Below are 19,511 nucleotides of genomic sequence, written 5' to 3' on the forward strand. Positions count from 1 at the left end.
GCCGAAGAATGCGGGTTTGCACTACACGCCATATTGTTATCGTTAATCGTGATGGAAATGCAAGTATGTGAAGCTACTAATGCCATGACCCATCAGTAATCTTAGTCACACATTTGTGCCTTTCCACGCTATACTTTGGTATATAGTATACCAATTAGGTGAACGAGACGCGATGTTATGCTGTTTGTATTTATCTTTGGACACATTCCGCTTCCAGAAGAGCCAGTTAAGGATTTCACCTTAATAAAGAAACAGCATAGAGCGCGCGGCAGTCTTGTAAAATAAATCGAATGCATGAAATAAACTATAGGGTGTAAAAGCGTTAGCATGAGATAGCGATACCTGCTACGTTCTCTTCGTTATCAACTTATCGTGATCTCCAGCTCTTTTTTTCTGTAGCACGTTCACGTTGCTCACTTCACGCATAACTAAATGAAGTAAGCGCGCGGAATGCGTTCCCCAAACAGCCGCGTAAGCGCGAACCAAGCGAGCTAGAAGGATACAGACAAAATATCCGTATTCACAGCCGGCAAACGCGTTCTCTGTGTGGTGAGTCACTGCGGTGTTACCTTGCGGTGACGTGGTACTTATTATAGCCCAAATTATCGCAATGTTGGCTAAAGAAACCAAAATATCAGGCTCGAAGCAGACGCCCGCCGCCTGGGCGCGGCTTCCGCAGCGGAGAAAACCCACGGGTCCTAGGGTGCCTCGATGCCAGCGCCGCCGTTCGGTGGTGCCATCCTTTGACCGCACCCGCGCCGCCGCTTTCTCGCTGCGACGCCATCTTGAGTCACAGCGAGCGGTTGCGAGTGCTTGGTGCCGGTGCTTAGTTCGAGACACAGTGCGCGCGGATGCTACGCTGACGCTTCTACTTGCTGGACAGTGTACAGCCGCATGAATGACAAGCTTGTCAAGTGCATCGAGTCGACATGACGGGCTGTTGTGTTCCGAAGTGCACCGGATCGACGCGTAAAGGGCTTCGTTGTGTACGCTTCCCCCGGGACCCAGAGCGAAGGAAGAGATGGGAAGCCCAAGTAAAGCGGTATCACTGGAAGGCAATAGAAAGCTCCTACATTTGCGAGGTAAGTGTCAAGAAAGTTTAGACTATCGCATCGTGTTTTTCATAAATAAGAAAGTATTCTCTGATCCTCGCTCACGTACCTACGTTCGCTCACGAACTAAGAACTGCACCGATGCTGAGTAGCCTTTGGTTTGCAAGCGCGCGTCGCATGGGCTTTTGCCGTTTTGATCAGCGCAGTCTATGCGAATAGTACCCTTATTTTAAGAACTGACGAAAATGCTTCGCCGCGAAATAGCCTTACATTAGCTACAAATCGTCATGTAAACCACCTATTTACTTTTTCACGGGAAGCACACATCGTGTGTCTCTTGTTTCTTTTTTTTTCCCCTCAGTTTCTTTTTTCGCTACTGGTTATTTGGTTCTAAAGAACGCAGTGCTTCTTCTGGGGAGAGCGGCTGTTGTGTACGTGGCAAGCGAAGCATTGTGATTTTCTCTATTCTCAGCAGATATCTTGCGGATCTCAGATTGTTAAGTTATATAGCTGATTTTTTAGACGAATATATTTGTAGTGTGGTGCTCGTAAGCCGATGGTCATTCGTGCTCATTCCCGATCGTAGTGGGTACTGTGACGGTCTTTAAATGCCTGTGCACGGTATGCCCAGGTGTAGTAGAGTTAAGGGGCATCATGGGACCAAAATGCTTCGGCGCTTTCTGGCTGGTGTCTGTTGTAGCCTGTGCATTTCTTCGAAACGTGTGAAGCGAGGTAATACAGCATTACTTCTGCGAAAATTTATTTTTAAGCAGTGTAATGGGTTCTCTGTATTTACAAGGCAACTTTTCATATTAATAATCACTTTTGTTGTTTTACTTGTACTTAGAAACACTTTGAAGAGGACCAGTACGAGGGAAATCGACAGGAGAGGCGCCGTCTGTTAAAGTCAACAGCTCTACATCATCATGGACTATATTTTCGAAGTGAAAAACATTGCTAATCTGTATTTGACTGTCTTAGTTTCATTTACGGTTTTTGTACGCGATATGTATGCAGTGTTGCTTATTTTTTCAATGTATTTATCAGTGTTCTAATGGTTATTTATAAAATGTTCTGTACTCGCCATCGATGTGTTTGGCTGATGCGACGTATTCGATGGTAGCTGATGTATTCTAGCTGGATATCTTGATTAATATTACCCGCGGTTCCGTTTTCTTGTTTGCATTCTTGTTTTCGATTTATATTGTGTGTAATAAGGTTGATGTACTCACTTGACCCCCCCCCCCATGTAATGAATAAATTAAAAAAACTCTCACTATCCCGAATTGTGTGTCGAGCCTACCTTGCGAATTTTTTTTTATCTCGTCTTTCAACATAACCTTCAGGCGCCACACAGTACATATAATTTTTCATGTACATATCTCTTTTATGATTGATTGTACTAGACATTATTAGTAAATGCATTTTGTGCATCGTTTGGTTTCTTGTGTGTACTACGCAAGATTGACACAAACAAGTTACGTTACATGTTTCTCTACAGCACTAACTAAACCTTATTTTCACAACGCAGTTATTTTTACACCAGCTTAATCCTATCAGCACACAGTTTTGTGGGCAAAAAAAAGCAAAATTGCGCGTAGATATCGTCAAATAATTACAACGAACGCGAAGAGCACGCGCAGCGCAAGGGAAACTAACCGCCGTGCGCGAGTGGCTGGCTATGGTAAAGGAGGCGTGACGTGTAAACCAAAATACAACAGCGAAAAAGAAAAAATTCCACACACAGGGGTCGCAAACCTTATATACCAAGCATCGAAGCGCAAAAAATATAGTGCGTATTTGAAAAACATACACACGGCATGTTAAATGTAAATTGAATTAGGCAACTTGGGGCATGTTCCCGGCGCCATACATTTACGTCTTGGACCTTCGACGAGTTAACGGCTATTGGTTACAAAGATGTGCAGATGCGATACCGATAAAAAAAATTCTCATCAAGGCAAAGCACTTGGAAGTGCGCCGCGAGTAACACTATTTCTGAACGCAAGCGTAGCTGAGCTCAGCTCGTGGGACTCAATACGGCGGCGCCAGCGGGGTTGTCTCCAACCTGGACGGCGGCGCTGGGCATCGAGGCACCCTAACGGGTCCGGTACAGCAGCGCCGCGGCGCGGGAGTTCCCAGGAAAAAGTCCTCTCTCCCCCCATGAATTCGCGAGGCGCTTTGCACACTCCCCAGTATTCTAGGTCATTCTAGCGCAGAGAGGAAAGACTCTGCCCCCCCCCCCCCCCCCTCGCAGATGGCTTTCAAGATACAGCCGCCCGGGCCGGACCGCGCGGTCCCATGCATGAGTTCCCTCTTCCCTACCCTCCCCCCGAAACCCTGCGGCCTGGCAGGCAAGCTCGAGCGGTACGGAGTAGAGATGGGTCGCTGAGGAGCGAGCCGGATCTTGTGAGCGGCTCTTTTTAACGAGCGAGTGAGCCGTGGTTCAGTAAAAGTGAGCGGTGCTTCTTTTGGAGAAAGAAGCCGGTTCTCTCGCGTTCAGTGAGCCGTGCCGATGCGTTCCGTCAGAGCCGGGTCTTCTGCTGGGTGCGACTTCCGCGCCATCTATTAGCGGTACGAGAAAGCAACTGCCCTCCCGCCCTTCCTCGTAACAGTCGCTTTCACCCCTAAGCCTTCGGCTGAAGAACGAAAGAACCGCCGCTCACTTACTGAATCACGGCTCCTTCGCTCTTCAAAAGAGCGGCTCAAAAGGAGCGGCTCCTCAGCGCTCAGGAGCGAGCCGGATCTTTTGAGCCGCTCTTTTGAAGAGCGAGGGAGCCGTGGTTCAGTAAGTGAGCGGCGGTTCTTTCGGAGTGAGAAGTAAAGAAGCCTTAATTTGCAAAGATGGCACGGTTCGTTGCCTGCTGCTGTTCGAACGATGTCTCACGACTCTCACTGATCGCACATCGTGTGCTGCTCCAATAGCACTTCGAGGATGGTCTTCCGTGTCTTTAAAGACAACACGTGAACGTACAGTTTACGTCCTGGTCTTCATTTGTGATAATTAGTGTAGTCATGAAAATGCCGCCCATGACATCTATTTCAGTGCATTTTCTGAGCGTGTATCCTTCGCACGTCATTAAAACGAGGACAATGATCTGTTGTCTTGTAATAGAACTTCATTTCTTTTTTTTTTGTCCTGGCGCGTGATGGCATGATCGCCAGTATCGTGCGTGCGCTCAAGAAAAAAAAAAGGAAAAATAAAAAAAAACGAAAGGTACGTGCGGCAGTTTTGTGCATCTATCGTATGATTTTTGTATTGTATACTTCAAGAAATGATTTCTACATTTATTTAGCATGGCCTTACAGCTCCCTCATATTATAGTAAACGTAAGTATGTGAATAAATGAAGAAGTTGAAAGATATTGTACAATCATTTGGCGTTCTTATTTTGACGAAATTTGATTTTAAAGTACCACAAAAACAGACAAGCTTGTGTAATGACGATGAAGTTACTTTTTTTTTCCGAAAAAAGTGCGTCGAATACTGCCTGTTACAGTATCATAAGCAGTTTATCCCCAATATCATAAAAGAAAGTTTCATTACAACGAAAAATTCACGCTTTTAATATATGTAAAAATATTCTCTATACATAGCGAAAATACCAATAACACGGTTACTAAATTATGCATATGTAGATTTTTTTTCTAAAGCCAGATAACTATAGAATATGCATAACACGGGTTACACGTTTAAGTGAACCGGTGAGGCGATCGAATGAACCGGATTATTTCAGCGAGCTGAGCCGTTCCGAGCCGCTCACAGAAGTGAGCCGTTTTGCCCATCTCTAGTGCCGAGTAAAACGCGCACCGCCCCCTTCCTGTCCTTCCTCTGGAGCTTTGCGCGCTTCTCGACGCGCGCTTCCTTCCCGCCCACGTGTGCGCGAGATTGAGCCGCGATCGCGGGCTCACCCTCGCTCGCTTACACTCGCACATAAAGCATACGGCGTGGGGGCGAAGATTTTGTCGCCCAGTGGGCTTTATACGGAACTTCATGGCGACGGTAACGCGAGGAGCCGCGCAATAACATCGTGACCGCCTGACCACGCTACCCTACATTCACACGCTAGCCTCGACGACAGCGCCCCTCATATACCGGGAAAGTGTGATCCCGCATTCAAAAACGGATTTCCAGAGCTTACGTATTACACCGATAACAGTTGGGTCGACATGTATACGCTCCATACAGACGCGAATGGAGCGTCTTCACGTGCACCAATTTCTCCGCTTGAAGCCGTATCATTGCACTTAAAAAGTAATAATAATATAGACATATGTGGATCAACGGATTTTAGCGGGGTGAGCGGGTAACTGGTTTCACGATTGGTGTGAAGATAGCTCAAATCATTGGGGCGCCCCTTATAGCGCTCGATGTTTGCACTTTAGTGTCGAGATAGTGGCGCACCCTATCGTCAACATCTTTTGATATGAGGTCTACGGTTTCTTTCGAGTTCTGGCAGCGTCAAACGTTTTATTTGTACTTTTGCATCATTGGTACTGACTGCGCATGCGTGGTGATTCGGCGTGGTTCTGTCGCGAAAAGACGCCAGTACTCGAGAAGCGCAGCATCAGGGATGACTGAAGAAAGACACAGCAGACACACGCCTCCTGCCTTTACCAGCTTCATCGACGAGGCAATCCCGAGTACAAGCCATGAAGGCGCCGGGGACGCTTCATCCACTATGCACGATTACGCTACGTGAGTACTTCCGCTTGTGCAATGTTCATCGATTATTGCCACTTGTAGAAATGACCTGGAATGGAATGCAAGTATTGACAGCTACACATTTGTTCAGACTTTAAAGCGCGCCTTTGGCAGACAGATTCAGGCTGTACATACATGGGCGAGTTTATTCTTATCGCGCGTCGATGCACGGGTGATGCGAAAGCATTCTCATGGGAAGAGCAGCTGCGGCTGTTCATCGTTAAGGTAAACAGGAGTGTCTCCACAGAAAGCAAATGTTTTTATAAAAGACTATATTTTTCGCTTGTGTTTGATCCCCGGGCGGCATACCTGCTGCGGTAGTCCAATAGCTGCTGCATTGCGCTGCTGATCTCGACGTCACAGTTAATCTTCCAGGCGCAGCGGCCGTATCATCAGTGATGGTGAAATGAAAAAGCGCTGGAGTGCTTGGGTTTACGCACACGTTACAAAATCCGGATGGTCAGATTTAGTTTTGAGCTACCGCAACGACGTTCGTCATATTGAGATCGTGGTTTGGCTGTCTGGAGCGCAAGACATTAATTAATTTCAGTCGCACTGCACCCGTTCGTTGGCGGTCGAGTGAGAATTTTCAAGAATGCTCGTGAAATGCAGTACAAATAGCGTTATTTCGGAAAAACAAATTCAACAAATCCGTGGCCAAGTTGATATTTTCCGAACGACACCTTCGCTGTTGATTGCTTTTCAGAAACCCTCATAGGTCCGATTGAAGAAAAACTGGAGATGGATTTAAAATTAACACTGCTTATTTGCAAATGTGTCTTGAAATACTTCCTGGAAGAAGCGACAGCTGCGCCCTCTTGGCGCAACTGCGAACACCCGCGTTCGTAGAGCGTACCAAACTTAATCATGAAGTGGCTACAGAACAGTTGTCGATCGCAACTCTTATGAAGCGCACTCGCAGGCGTGTAGAGGTGTTTGACTGGGCTGGGCGACTGTGTCGGCCGACTAGCGCGCCCACTATTCGATAGTTAACCTAATGAAACCGAACCTAACTTTGCCTATAGCTCTCGTGCACCGTTCCCGTGCGCCGCCCATGGCGCGGCTGACGCGTCGTCCATGCCCGATTTTTTAACCGCTTACATAAAGTTGTTAGCATATATACTTCTCAAGTGGGTTTGAAAGGGTAAACTTAATTTTTTACTGCAGCCGTCAAGAAAACGAAGGTTATAGTTCACGTGACGTCACAGACCCAGCTTATCATCGAGCCGGTGCACCAACATGGCGGCTACAATGACGTCAGTGCAAGCTATATTGCGTTTTTCCTGAGGCTTATATCTGCAATAGCGACTTGTCCATGACCCTTTAACAATAAACTTGATCCTTCAAAAAATTCGCGGAGATACAGCTGAGCGTTAAATATACGAAGCAAACTTGGCTTCTCTTGCAACAACATATTTATGCCATGTATCCTTCATTTCGTCCGACTTAGTCCTTATGTTCTCAAGTGTTCAGAATTAGACTTGCCTAAAAGAGAACCATCGGTGGGGTATTTTTCAGTGAAAACCATTTCTGCCCTTAATTTCAAATGTAATTTAATCTAAGATACATTCCTTTTGGCAAGTATACGGGATGCATCAGTAATTATTGGAACTAGCGTGAAAACCCAAGTGCTAAAACGGCGGTGGTGAACCCCAAAAGGCGCGCATTAAAGCATTTCTTTTGATACAGGTCAGGTTTGAATAAAAATATGGAAACAGTTCGTGCAATGGCTTTATTTGAGCATCCACTTATTCTATTCAGGAAAAAAATTGCTCCGTGTGGCCTATGCACAGTTATTGTTGCGATTCTGCTATGAGATATGACGCTGTGCTAAATGGAAAACGTAACTTATATAGCCAACCACAACGCCCGAATCAGATCAGTTGTTAAGTGAAGTGAAAGTGAAGTGGACACTTTCGTGTAAGTCAAGGAGGCGTAGCTCCCTGCTCCACATTTCGCCCCGAATGTGCCGAACGCCCTATGCCAGCCAGCACAGTGAGAATTAGGGGGAAATGAAACACGAGAAGTACCACGTTTTTACAAAAATAGCAGTTTCCTTCTTCCAAATTATGTTTCGACAAAACATTCTTCAGAACATTCCTGTAGCAGCTCGAAGCAATTGTCGGAGACCAATACGTATGTCTCATTCCAGGATTTCGGACGAGGCCTGGGCTTACCAATGGAACACGACTGAGGCCACTTACGTCCATGGTATGTGCGGGATGGCTGTCGGCCATTGATATCGCTTCCGAAGACATTTCACAACACACGCTGAGGAGAACCTGCACGTATATCACAGACAGAGTTGCAGAGTGGCAGTTCCGCAGTTCGAATGATTACGGAATGAGTCCATATTTTCAAAAGCCGGGAATGGAATGTGAATGGAATGATGGCACCAGTCTGGTAGATTGAATGGTATGGGAATGGTCGCCCGACATTCCAGGTTGGAGTTGGAATAAAATTGGTCGAAAGTCCCGTAGCGCTAAATGTTTAATTTAGGCGTGTCTACAAAACCAGTAAATTTGCCAATAAGGCTAAAGAAAACTGGGTCATTTCATTGCAGTTCTCAGTTTTTACTGAATATGACTGTCAGTATCTTCCTATAGGCGACTGCGCTTGCCACAGTAATTCTAAAAGGCGCGGTATTCTACACATTCCACACTTAGGATGACGCGGAGACATTTACTAATTATACTACTGAAATGTATTTACAGACAGCAATTTTTAGCCAGAGTAAACTCGCTACCTTTTTGTATGGAGTATTATTTGTCAACTCCTTATTTTTAGTGAACTCCTTATAATTTATCTTAAGTTACAATGAATTATTCTATAAAGCGACCGTGTTACAAACAGTTGCATCCTGTGCGAGTCCACGGTGATTTGGATAGCCCACAAGTCTCTTGCTCATTGACGAGTGTCCAGAAAATGCAGGCGCTCCTGCATTTTGGCATCATTTTGCTACACGTGTGCTGCAAAATGATGCCCGTTAATGCGCCAGTAAATGCGAAAAAAGGAAACGCAGAAAACTTCGGCGTTACCGTCGGCTACGAAGTCCTGTATTACGACACAGTCTTCATCTTTGTGGCCACTACCTTAATTATGCTTGCCGGCTTGTTCCTCAAATAATTCCGCTTTAAGCTCAATGCCAACAGAAGCACCTCTGTTCTTTTCACACGAAAGAGGCCTCATCGCAAATCCTGGTGAAGACCTTCATGAACACCACATACGTGTGAATACAAAACACAAATATCTGGGCATAATTTCAGACACGAAATGAACAAATGCCTAAAAAGCATGAACACGAATCATGAATTTTGTCACACGAAGCGTATTGTGGTGAGTTCAAGTGCATCAATCGGCTACTCCTAGCGCCTTGAAGATGCTGGAGTCTGTCCATCACCAAGGACCAATCCTGTAGGGAGTCTCTACGCTGAAGCTAACGAGTGGTCACTTCCTCTTCAGATGTCGTCCTGAAATTTTATGTACATTTTAAGTTAAATGCAAAACGCGAACATCCATCTTACGTAAGTGTAAACGATAAGGCATCTGCAAGGTTGTTTAATAATCGACCTGCAGTTAGAGAACCCTTCTCAGGGCGTGTACGGAACCTTAGTTAAGAAATGAGTTTGCCACGTTTGTAGATCGTCTAATGGCTCTATACGAGCTATGCCCACTGTAGCAGTATAGCTCGTTGATTGTGACACCGCCTTGCTGAAATAGCAAAGAACTTTCCTCGGGTACACAAGCAGACGCACTTTCTTTGACTTCATTCGGAGTTCACTTACCAGGAATTTTACAAAGGTTATAGGCTATACTCAAGGTCGCATGCCATCATTTCGTATGCAGCCGTAGGCCCATCATTATCAGAGTTTAATGTCCTGCATTCAGAAACAAGCAATTGAAGAGCAGAGGCTTATGCTGTACTGGCAGATGTTAAACATTATAATAAAACAAAAGTACAAAGGGCCATTATAATCACACTCTTTTAGTGTCGCAAAATCTGTAATCTCACCCCAGAAACCCTAAAATTCTGTATTGAGAGAGCTATATTCAATCATGTGCACAGCATAAGGATCTAATCAGCACGTCATAGTATGTTGGGTGCCTGGGCACAGAAGCATTGAGGTCAATATGCTTACACATGAAATTGCCACATTCATTGCAACGAAAGCCGGTAACTCTTCCATAGATATCCGAGCCGCAGACATAAAGCCATTATTGTGCGAAAACTTAGAATGCACTGGCAACAGTTGTGAGACACTGAAGCCTCCATAAACTTCATTTAATCAAGCCGCACTTAGGAAATTTGCCACCAATAACAAAAATATGGCGAATCGAGGTCTTTTTCTACCGTCTTAGGACAGGTCATACGGATGGCACACAATCTTATTTGTTGGCCGGCAGTGAGCCTCCTATATGCTGCAGATGTGGCGAGACACTGTGCTCCATGTCTTGATGGAGCGTAGAAAAATGGAAGCTGGAAGGAAGAAAATACTTCCCTCTAGCCCTTTGACAGAAGCTTCCTTTTCATCCAGCAATATTGCTTGGTGCTGACCCATTGATTGGCAGCAAATCAATTTTTAACTTACGGCAGAATGGTAGTTTATTTCAAATTTTAGGACCAAGAGTTTCGTAGCACGGCCTTTCGCAAGAGACTGGTGCTGCGATAGCAGTATTTTGGAGAGCACGTGACAACAGATCCTTGCACTTAAGGGTCTCGTTGAGGCCGTAGTGCAACTGGCATTTATATATTTTAGTATCTCATTTTATCACAGCATATGTTTTAGTTTCATAACTCACGTGAAAAGTAGTTGTGATTATTTGTATAGATATAGATTTTACAACTGTTTTTAGGCCCCTATTCAGCTACGTTACATTGTAATGGCCAGCCACGTTACCATTTGTCATTAATTGCATCATAGAGTGCATTAAAACATTGCTTGAAGCTCTTTGGCCATGATTGGCCCTTGCGCCATAAGCACCGCATTTAATCATCGTCATCGATAACACGCGAAAACTTACATTTATTTGTTAAATTACCTTATTAAAAACTGCAGTAGTTGCAGTCGATAATAAGTACGAGGCCGATCGTTTGTATGTCATGTTAAGCGCGATTAGGGATTGAGAATAAAAGTTGCTGGTTGCGAAAATATATAGAACAGTGCGGCTTCTGAGCATTTTAATTTTTCACATAACAGCTGTGAAAAATAACTGCATAGCAGCAGTAGCCGGCACACCTCGGCCAAGGGGGGGCTCAGAGGCCGGGGTTCTCGAGTTTCGGTACACTCTCGCTGCTTTCAACGAGATCACCAAGCACTATCACCTGGGTAGGAGGACTTACCCTCCCGCTCATAGCAAACTGGCTCGACCTCTGTCGTCCACTTTACGCATGCTTCAGACTAAGTCCTGTCCCAACCTGGCCCTTTACATTTTCTTTTGCATCCATAATATCACGGTAATATTATTATATTACAGCGATATATTACATTATATTACTGTGTTATTCTGTCTTGCATCTCATTATATTCTTATCACACTTGTATAATTACAACTAAAATTGTATAACTATGTGCTTTTTTACCTATGTGCATTTTTTTCTCTTTTTTCTTCTGGTCATGACTGCTGTCTGCCATGTAAAAGGGGGCCTGAGCCTTTGTCAAGTGAACTAGTTTTCACTTTTTGCTCAGGCCTCCCTCCATTTCTTTATAGAAAAATAAACCTGATTTGATTTGATTTGATCAGTCCAGAGGCTTTTAGCTGTACTTGTCTCGACTGTGCAGCTGTTAGCAATCTAGAACACATGCTCTGGCGATGCCCCTCGTTACAGGGACCCAATCGCATCACGGAAGAAGAATGGGGCTCTGCCATCCAGAGCTCAGATCTTTGACGACAAACTTTAGCGGTCCAGAGAGCCCACGATGCGGCGGTTAGGCTCGGCCTACCCGTCACCTCGTGGGAGCGGCCCGCAGCTCTGCCGTAGGGCAGGGATTCTCAGGCTGCAGTGAATAAAGTTCTTTGTCTGTCTGTCTGACGTAACAGCAGCCAACTAGTATGCAGTGACCCTTCCGCTTTCTCATACTTTCTTGTACGGCATGAAACTCATGCGGTTGACACCGAGTAGCTGATCTCAAAGCCAAGCGATAATGAAAAAGAGGCAAGAATCTAGGAAAGGGGAACTAGGAAAGGACGCAGGCAGTTTAGCATCAACAAAGCCCTGGCCTAACTATGAAAACCCTAGATTGCATCATTGCATGCACTCCCACAACTCGTGGTTCTGTTTGCCGTTGAATTAATTTGGGATATCTCGCACTGAATGCATTACTTTCGAAAGAAGTACATCAGATGGTAGTGCCGCGGTCGGGTTGCCCTTGCGCTAAGCGCTAAGGCTCAGCTTCAACTTCTGGCTTCTCCCGCTGTCTTAGCACAGAACCTTCTAGCCCTGCGCATTACTGTCGCACAGTGGCTAATCAACACCTGTGTTTTCAGAGCACGCAGACATGAACGAAAACGGAAGCACCGCGCACCGGCTTCCTTTGATCAGCAGCGACGATATTGACGCAAACCTCAGTACAAGCCACGCTAGCATGGAGGAATCATCAGCCATCTGGGAAGACGACCCGAGGTGAGCCCAACTTAAGCAATTCCCTTCAATGGAGCAAATCAGACGTCACTAAATGCTGCCTGTACTCTTGAAATCGGTTCTAAGATTGGTTCTTATTAATTATTTGCGGTATATAAGTGGCAATTTTTAATATCCCTGTTAGATATTAGAAACCGGACCTTTATGTACATGGACAAAGTACACATGTTGTAATGTTTAATATTGTAAAAAACTGATTCTGCTTGCATCAATAAGAGACGATAGAACATCCTGACATCCTGTGGTGGTTTTCCATGTTTGGTTGACAAGATATGTTTGTCATTTCGCGGTTATCGAAAGTAGCTGTAGGGTTGCTTTGTCGCTTGTGGCTTTGCAACGGAAGATGGGAATTATGGTAAACGTCCTTGAAAGCTTCCCCAAGAGTGTAATTAAACCATTTCCATGCATTGTCGCAGGAATCAGCCTTCACACTGTATATGAATTTTATTGTATATTTACCAGTTAACTTTAAAAAGAATTCCAACCAGCGTGCAATATTATGCACTATGGCTCCAAAGACCGCCACAGCTCCATCACGCTTCCACTGATGAACTTCTCCTGTGTAGGGAATTTCTGATCGCAGCAATTGCACAGCACCAACTTGTTTTGTGTTTGAGGTGATGTTGAAAATGCATTCAGTTTCATGAACGTCGTGTTTGTGCGGTACCAAATAATCGACGATGCAGCGCAATTTCATACTTTTAGAAGACAGCTTAACATATTACTTATTGTGATAAAATGTACCAGAAAAGCATGGAGAAAAATTACTGTCGTGACAGAAAGCGAGTGCATACGTCAACGAAATACATTTTCGCTTGCGCCGTATTAGCAGGTTTCCCTGATTTCTTTATAAAAGTAATCAAATTTCATAAAAACAGCCGTCATTGAACATGTGGACAAAGAACCGTGACCGGATCGATCGTTCTTGCTAGAAAATTAATATTTTGTACTCACTCAAATATTGCAAAGGCCGAAGTAATAAAAGTTTCAAGTAGCATTACGTTGACCAGTTGCTCAGGTACAAGTGTTTTGGCAAGAAACATGAACGACGTCACACAGTAAAGGAAAACATTGCACCAACCTGCCCTTGTTTTGACGGGCAAATATACCTCCCCTGTTGTTAGTAATCTCAGAGCATTTTGGTTTTTGGTGTTAGCCTGCCCTACTACCACATGTGTTTGAGGGGAATATCTGGATTTGTGCCATACGTAACTAGTGGTACAGGAAGTTCATTGTGCCATTTACACTGCGTCACATACCGCTAATTAACACGGCATGTTGAACTCTTGTTTAACCAAGTGCAGCACCCTAAGTAGCCCAGACTAACCACTTGAGCGTATTTCTCTCTTGCTACTTTAAAATAACTTGAAAATACTAAACTACTTTTAAAATGAAATGGTGAAAGTGATATCACTATGGGCATGTCTCTAGTTCGCAAGTTGTCGTATGTGCCGCATGGTTTTAAGCAATAATATGTCAAAATCGTCAATACGAAACTGACCTGATAGGAATCAATAACTATTCTGAAAGCGCAAGCGGAGATTCTAGCTATTAGAACATCCTAGCTGAGGACATTTGCACTGGGCAGCTCTATGCGCACGCGCACACATTCTCGACCGTTTCGCTTATTTACTGCGTCATACGGCGCCGATCAGCTCTCCAGTCGACATAATCGCGATATTATCAAAACGTGCGACGGCGTACCTCATAACTGAATCTCTAAGACGTCTTTTGTGGAGTAACATTGGACGACAGTGTAAAGCTGCCAAATGAAACAATAAATTCAGAATTATTTACAGCGCTTTTATCGTTCACCTGCTGTGTGGCTGCACTTTCCATCGGTGTAACACCTAAGCTTTACGCTTCCTACATTTATCACATTCACGGCATAAATTTGGTTTCACAGATGCGCGTGAGCTGCGAAATAATTCATTGATTGACAGAGGCGCGATTTCAACAGTAGTTTTTTTATTATTATTGAATCCTTGTTGGTATTTCCGCACTGAACTCGTTAAGCAGGACATGCAACACCTTTTTCTTCGAAGCTAGGAACTCACTTGTGCAAGTGCGATGCCCTGTGATAGATATATTGAAACATAATTGTTTTAAATTCTGTAATAACAAAATAAATAATATAAACGCAATGGATGCTGTACGCGTTCCACTTTAACACAGCGTTTTATCTCAGCTGAGGCGACGTCCACAAAATTCTCTGCCAATGGCTCTTTTCCTACGTTTCCTTCTTACCGCGGGTAACTTGTCCTAGCACTTCAATGTTGGTGTCTGACGAACTTGCCCCACAGCGGCGACATAGTTGGGTCACATCGGTCAGGACGCGATGACAAACGCCGCTTCCCCTTTCCTAAAAAACAGGAGGTGAGCATGAGTGCGCCATAAATCATCGCTGAACGACTGACTGGCGTCTCTGGGTTGTCGCGCAGGTTTTTGACGTTAAAGGCGGAACGTATTGCAGGGTGCCTTGAAAGTGCTGGAAGTGGGATAACTTTTATGCGAGACTTCGGGCTGTCAACTGCATGCCGGGAAATATCATTTGCATGTCCTGTGCATGGCGTCATTAGAGAGCTTTGGCGTATCCGGTATTCGGCTAAATGTAAGCGGACTGGGCGTTTCACCGGATGAGCGCAGGCGCAAATTTGAGTGGCCTGCACGCTGAGCAACCTGGTGGCGAATAGCTCAATCACGTAAACACAGCTAATATTGCAGAAACCAGGTGCATTTTACTTCGGTGCTGGTGTAAATTTGCGGCAGTGGAGTTATCGTGTTGCTGCCGAAAATTTACACCAGCAGCGAAGTAAAATACACGAGGTTACTACAACACTAACTGTATGTTCCTAGTTGAGCTCTGCGCCACCAGGTGGCTACTCCGTGCAGGGAGTTCACGTTTGCTTTTCCGCTCATCCGGTAAAACGCCCAGTCCGCTTGCATTTACCCGAATGCCAGACAAGCTAAGCTGTATATTGCCTACAGAAATGGACTGTTTTCTTGGCGTGTTTAAAAAGTTTTGCATGCTGTGCCCGTTCACCATGACGCAGTCGACTTAGAAGAATCTAGGTTATAAACCATACATGGACTCGTCTCTACCGAATATAATAGCGAATGCGAGTTACTTCGTGTACACGTTCGCTTCAACGATCATTCCGTGATCTAAAGCTGCTAGACTTCAATCATATCTTCGTCTGAATCTTCATCTTGTATTGTAGGATTCCTAATGGCTCCTGGGGTGGCCAACGGAACACGCAGTACTACCCGGCTGACGTCACATCCACCATGCATGGTAGGTGCTATACGGCGGAATTACACATTGGTCTGGACGTGATTGAAGGGGCTCATGCCTGCTATCGAATACGTTACGTTTGAACAGCGACGCCACAGGCTCTCAGGTGCCTGGACCCGCACCCGTGAGTCTGCATTCGGGCTGGTTTATTATTCGCATGATTGAACTGTGGTCGCATGCCGTTTGGCGCACGAGTGAGATGATCTCATAGGTTACTCTGTCCGGCGATGAAGTTGCCCAGACGTATAAAATTCTGCACAAGTTGCGATTATAGTACGCGAATTATGCGTGAGACTCCGCTTCATCCCTGGTGCATATATAACAGTTGTAAGACAGCAATATGTGGATGCATATAGAAGGTGTCAAAACAAGAGGTAAATCTGGAAATGCACCTGGAAATGTTTCTTGCTAGGTGAAAAACGATAGTCACAATAGCGAAAAATTTATGCCAAGTTTTATGGAGAAGGTTCCGTGTCCCCGTCGTGATGAACGAATTCAGCATTAAGGGCTCTGAAAATTTTGTGCTATTAGTTGCAATGCTTTTTACTTGGGCTGTTTATTGAAATGGGTAACTACATGTTAAACTCCACTTCACGTGAAACAAGACTGCAGGAAAGTCGCAATTAATGAATACAATGGCCCAGAATGAACTGACCTAGTCTGGGGGAGCCTTCGGCTCGCCTTGATCTCAGTTCCTCAGGACTCAAATAAAGTTTGTGTCATGTCATGTCGATTTCATTCCAAACCTTGACGCACCATGATCGCTGAAAGCACCGCCCACGTCATTATACACGCAGACATGACGAAGAGCGGCTCGTTGTGATGACCTGTTGGGTCCCCAAATCCCAGTCACGCGTTTGTATCGCAAGCGACGGTAGGTCGCCGCGACGTGATCTTCGCCAGATAAGAGCCGCGCACAGGCGGCCATTGCATTAACTGATAGAAACGAAGCTAGACTGAAAGCTTCGCGTGCGCACTTCATCAGGCGCTCTTCGTGCGTCAGGTCTCAATATCGGAACGAATACCTCGACAACGGATCCTTTAAATGCGTAAGCATTTCCATGCTTATCCAACGATAAAACTGGTCGTCCGTCTTTCTGTCTGTCTGTTATGAAAGACGACAGCTTTCAAGTTAGAGCCAGCAGCAGCGAGCAAATCAGCTTCCTGCTACCTATCTCTTCGACGCGAACGAAGCTCTCACAACACACCGCACCCTGCCCTTTTCGCAGATTGCTTTCAAGATAGCGGCCCAGGCATCTCTCTCTCTTCAACGCTAAGTAACCGGCGCGAACACAGTGCGCGAAGCTATATCAGCGGTTGGCACTCTCTGTCCCCGTCGCAGACCGCTTTGAAGAGACGGTCCGCGCGACCGTGCAATACGGAGTAGCTGCCAGAGTATCGTTGGTCATGGTTCATAATCAGCGCACCTGGGCGCCACCACCTGCAGTACTTTGCTTGTGTCATGAACGCATCTTGCGCCACCGGGCGAAGCAGTTCATGTTACCGCTGCGCTGTCATTTGTACTGGCCAGATCAAGTTTCATAACTTTGATAATGACACCGGGCTGTGTGGAGAGGAGCAAGTGGCACAATGCTTAGGCATGCTTAGACAACTCCCAGAGCAGTTTCTGCGTGCAGTTTTTTAAAAACTACTTGAGTTGTTTTGTCTCCTGTGGCATCCTACTTCAATACAATCATTGCAACGATGGCGTTAAAGGATTTAAGTAAGAATGTTTTAACCGATATTATAGTTAACTAGCAAACCAGCTGCGATCACTACTCGTCCATCTGGTGTCCACCATGCTGAAAAACGAATAGGGAAGAAAGCATGTCGCATCGGGTAAATGCTTTATATCTGTTTCACTAAAATAGATCGTATGGTACGTTCTCGTCTTAGTTACTGTAAATATTCCTCAGCAAATGAACACTGCCAAAGAAACCATAGTAACCAGGATAGCCAGTCAGCCTCTAGAGTCTGTAAAGGAGTACGTTTATCTAGGTAAATTACTCACAGGCCACTCTGATTATGAGAAGGAAATTTACAGAAGAATAAAATTATTGGAGTGCATACGGCAGGCATTGACAAATCCTGACTGGTGCTTACCAATGTCGTTGAAAAGAAAAGCGCACAATCATGGCATTCTACCGGTGCTAAGATATGGGGCTAAATCTCGGAGGTTATCAAAGAAGCTCGAGAACAAGTTAAGGACCCCACAAAGAGCGATGGAACGAAACTGGTTAGGCCTAACGTTAACAGACAATAAGAGAGCGGTGTGGATCAGAGAGCAAATGGGGATAGCAAATATTTTAATTGACGCTAGGAGAAAAAAAATGAAGCTGGGCAGCCCATGTAATGCGCAACCGGTGGATCGTTACAGAGTTACGGAACGGTTACCAAGAGAAATGAAGCGCTGTCGAGGGCGGCAGAAACGAGGTGAGGTGATGAAGTTAGGAAATTTGCAGGCGCAAGTTGGAATCAGCTAGCGCAAGACACGGGTAATTGGAGATCGCATCCGCTAGTTGACAGAAATATAGGCTGATGGTGATGTTAGCTGCACCAAAAATTAAAAATCGCCATTAGAAGATAGCGCAATTCCAACCCTGGAACTAATTACTCGATGAGGTGGCCAATACTTCGACCGGAACTCAAATTCGGAATTGACTAAGAAAATTTTTGGAATAAAGTATTTTACTATTTAATTTCCAGCAACTATTGCAACTTACCAAATACCTACTGAGTGTGCAACGCAAATCAACTTGGTAGGAATTCTGAGGATGGCATCTGTCCATCTAAAATTTACTGTTTTCCACTTACCTTTTTAAGAAAGCGGTGTTTTATGCCTTGAAGCACAAAAGTAATCGGAATGCAATGCATTTCGTCAGACACTTCGACAATTATTATCTTAAAACTGGCGTAGGCCTGAGAAGTCATTGCAAGTGGGTACGCCTTGCGAACTCATCGACTAAAATTCGTAAATTGCAATGTGCCATATAGAGTTATTGAGAAGTTTATTAGTGCAGTTGTGTTAACTATTGAATGAAACAATTTGAATTCTCTTTGAATTAATGTCCGCCTCATCTCGTAAAATACCCCAAGGGCTAAAATTGTGCTTTCTGCCACTGACAATTAAAAAAGAAAATGGTGAAGCTGAAGGAAAAGCACTTGGTACACAAGAGAGGAGAGCTAAATAATTTGTGTGATCAGAGGTCAGTTTCAATGTTGCTAACCTTCTCAAAGGGGGTAGATATTACTATATTCACTAAAATTATATAATTTCTTTGATGTACATTTGGTTACAAAGCCATCACACTGCGGTTTTAAACCGAGCCTTTCAACATGAACCGCGCTAACTTAACAAAAATATGTTTGTCGAATGCATTTGATACTTTCAACAATGTAATGTTTTTGTAAAAATCGTCAAGTAATTGTCCCACAGTAGTGAAACAACACGCGTGCTTTCCGAGCATACAGACATGGCCGGAAAAGTCAGCACCGGTTACTGGCCTCCTGTGTCCAGCAGCGGCGGCGATGACGCAGTGCCCAGTACAAGCCGCGCTGGCATGGAGGGAGCATCAGCCAGTTTGGAAAACAATGGAAGGTGAGCACAACTTTCGAACTTTTTCCATTGGAGCAACTCAGAGAGGACTTGGAATGCTGGCTCAGGTTCAGTTATGCTTACAATGATGAAGTAGTGCGCGGGATTTAAGCTACGATTCCTCAAATGGCAGAAGATCAGATGGAGGTCTGGCAATACGGCACTGCCATTAACAGTCACCTTTAGGTCGGGGGCTTCTATGTGCATGATAATGTAGAAATACAT

The 19,511-nt window shown here is 44.9% G+C and overlaps 1 protein-coding gene across 1 annotated transcript; it reads left to right on the forward strand.

The window, feature by feature from the left end:
• Window positions 1-5,507: 5,507 nt before the first annotated feature.
• LOC125942033 (uncharacterized) lies at window positions 5,508-19,289 on the forward strand (the record flags this gene model as incomplete). The annotated part of the gene is made up of 5 exons (XM_049659952.1): window positions 5,508-5,750; window positions 7,909-7,967; window positions 12,243-12,378; window positions 15,618-15,691; window positions 19,163-19,289. Coding segments are annotated over exons 1-5 (521 nt in total), but the record flags the coding sequence as incomplete, so codon positions are not given.
• Between the last annotated feature and the right edge of the window lie 222 nt (window positions 19,290-19,511).

Source organism: Dermacentor silvarum, unplaced genomic scaffold (assembly GCF_013339745.2).
Source record: "Dermacentor silvarum isolate Dsil-2018 unplaced genomic scaffold, BIME_Dsil_1.4 Seq926, whole genome shotgun sequence".
NCBI classification, from domain to species: Eukaryota; Metazoa; Arthropoda; class Arachnida; order Ixodida; family Ixodidae; genus Dermacentor; species Dermacentor silvarum.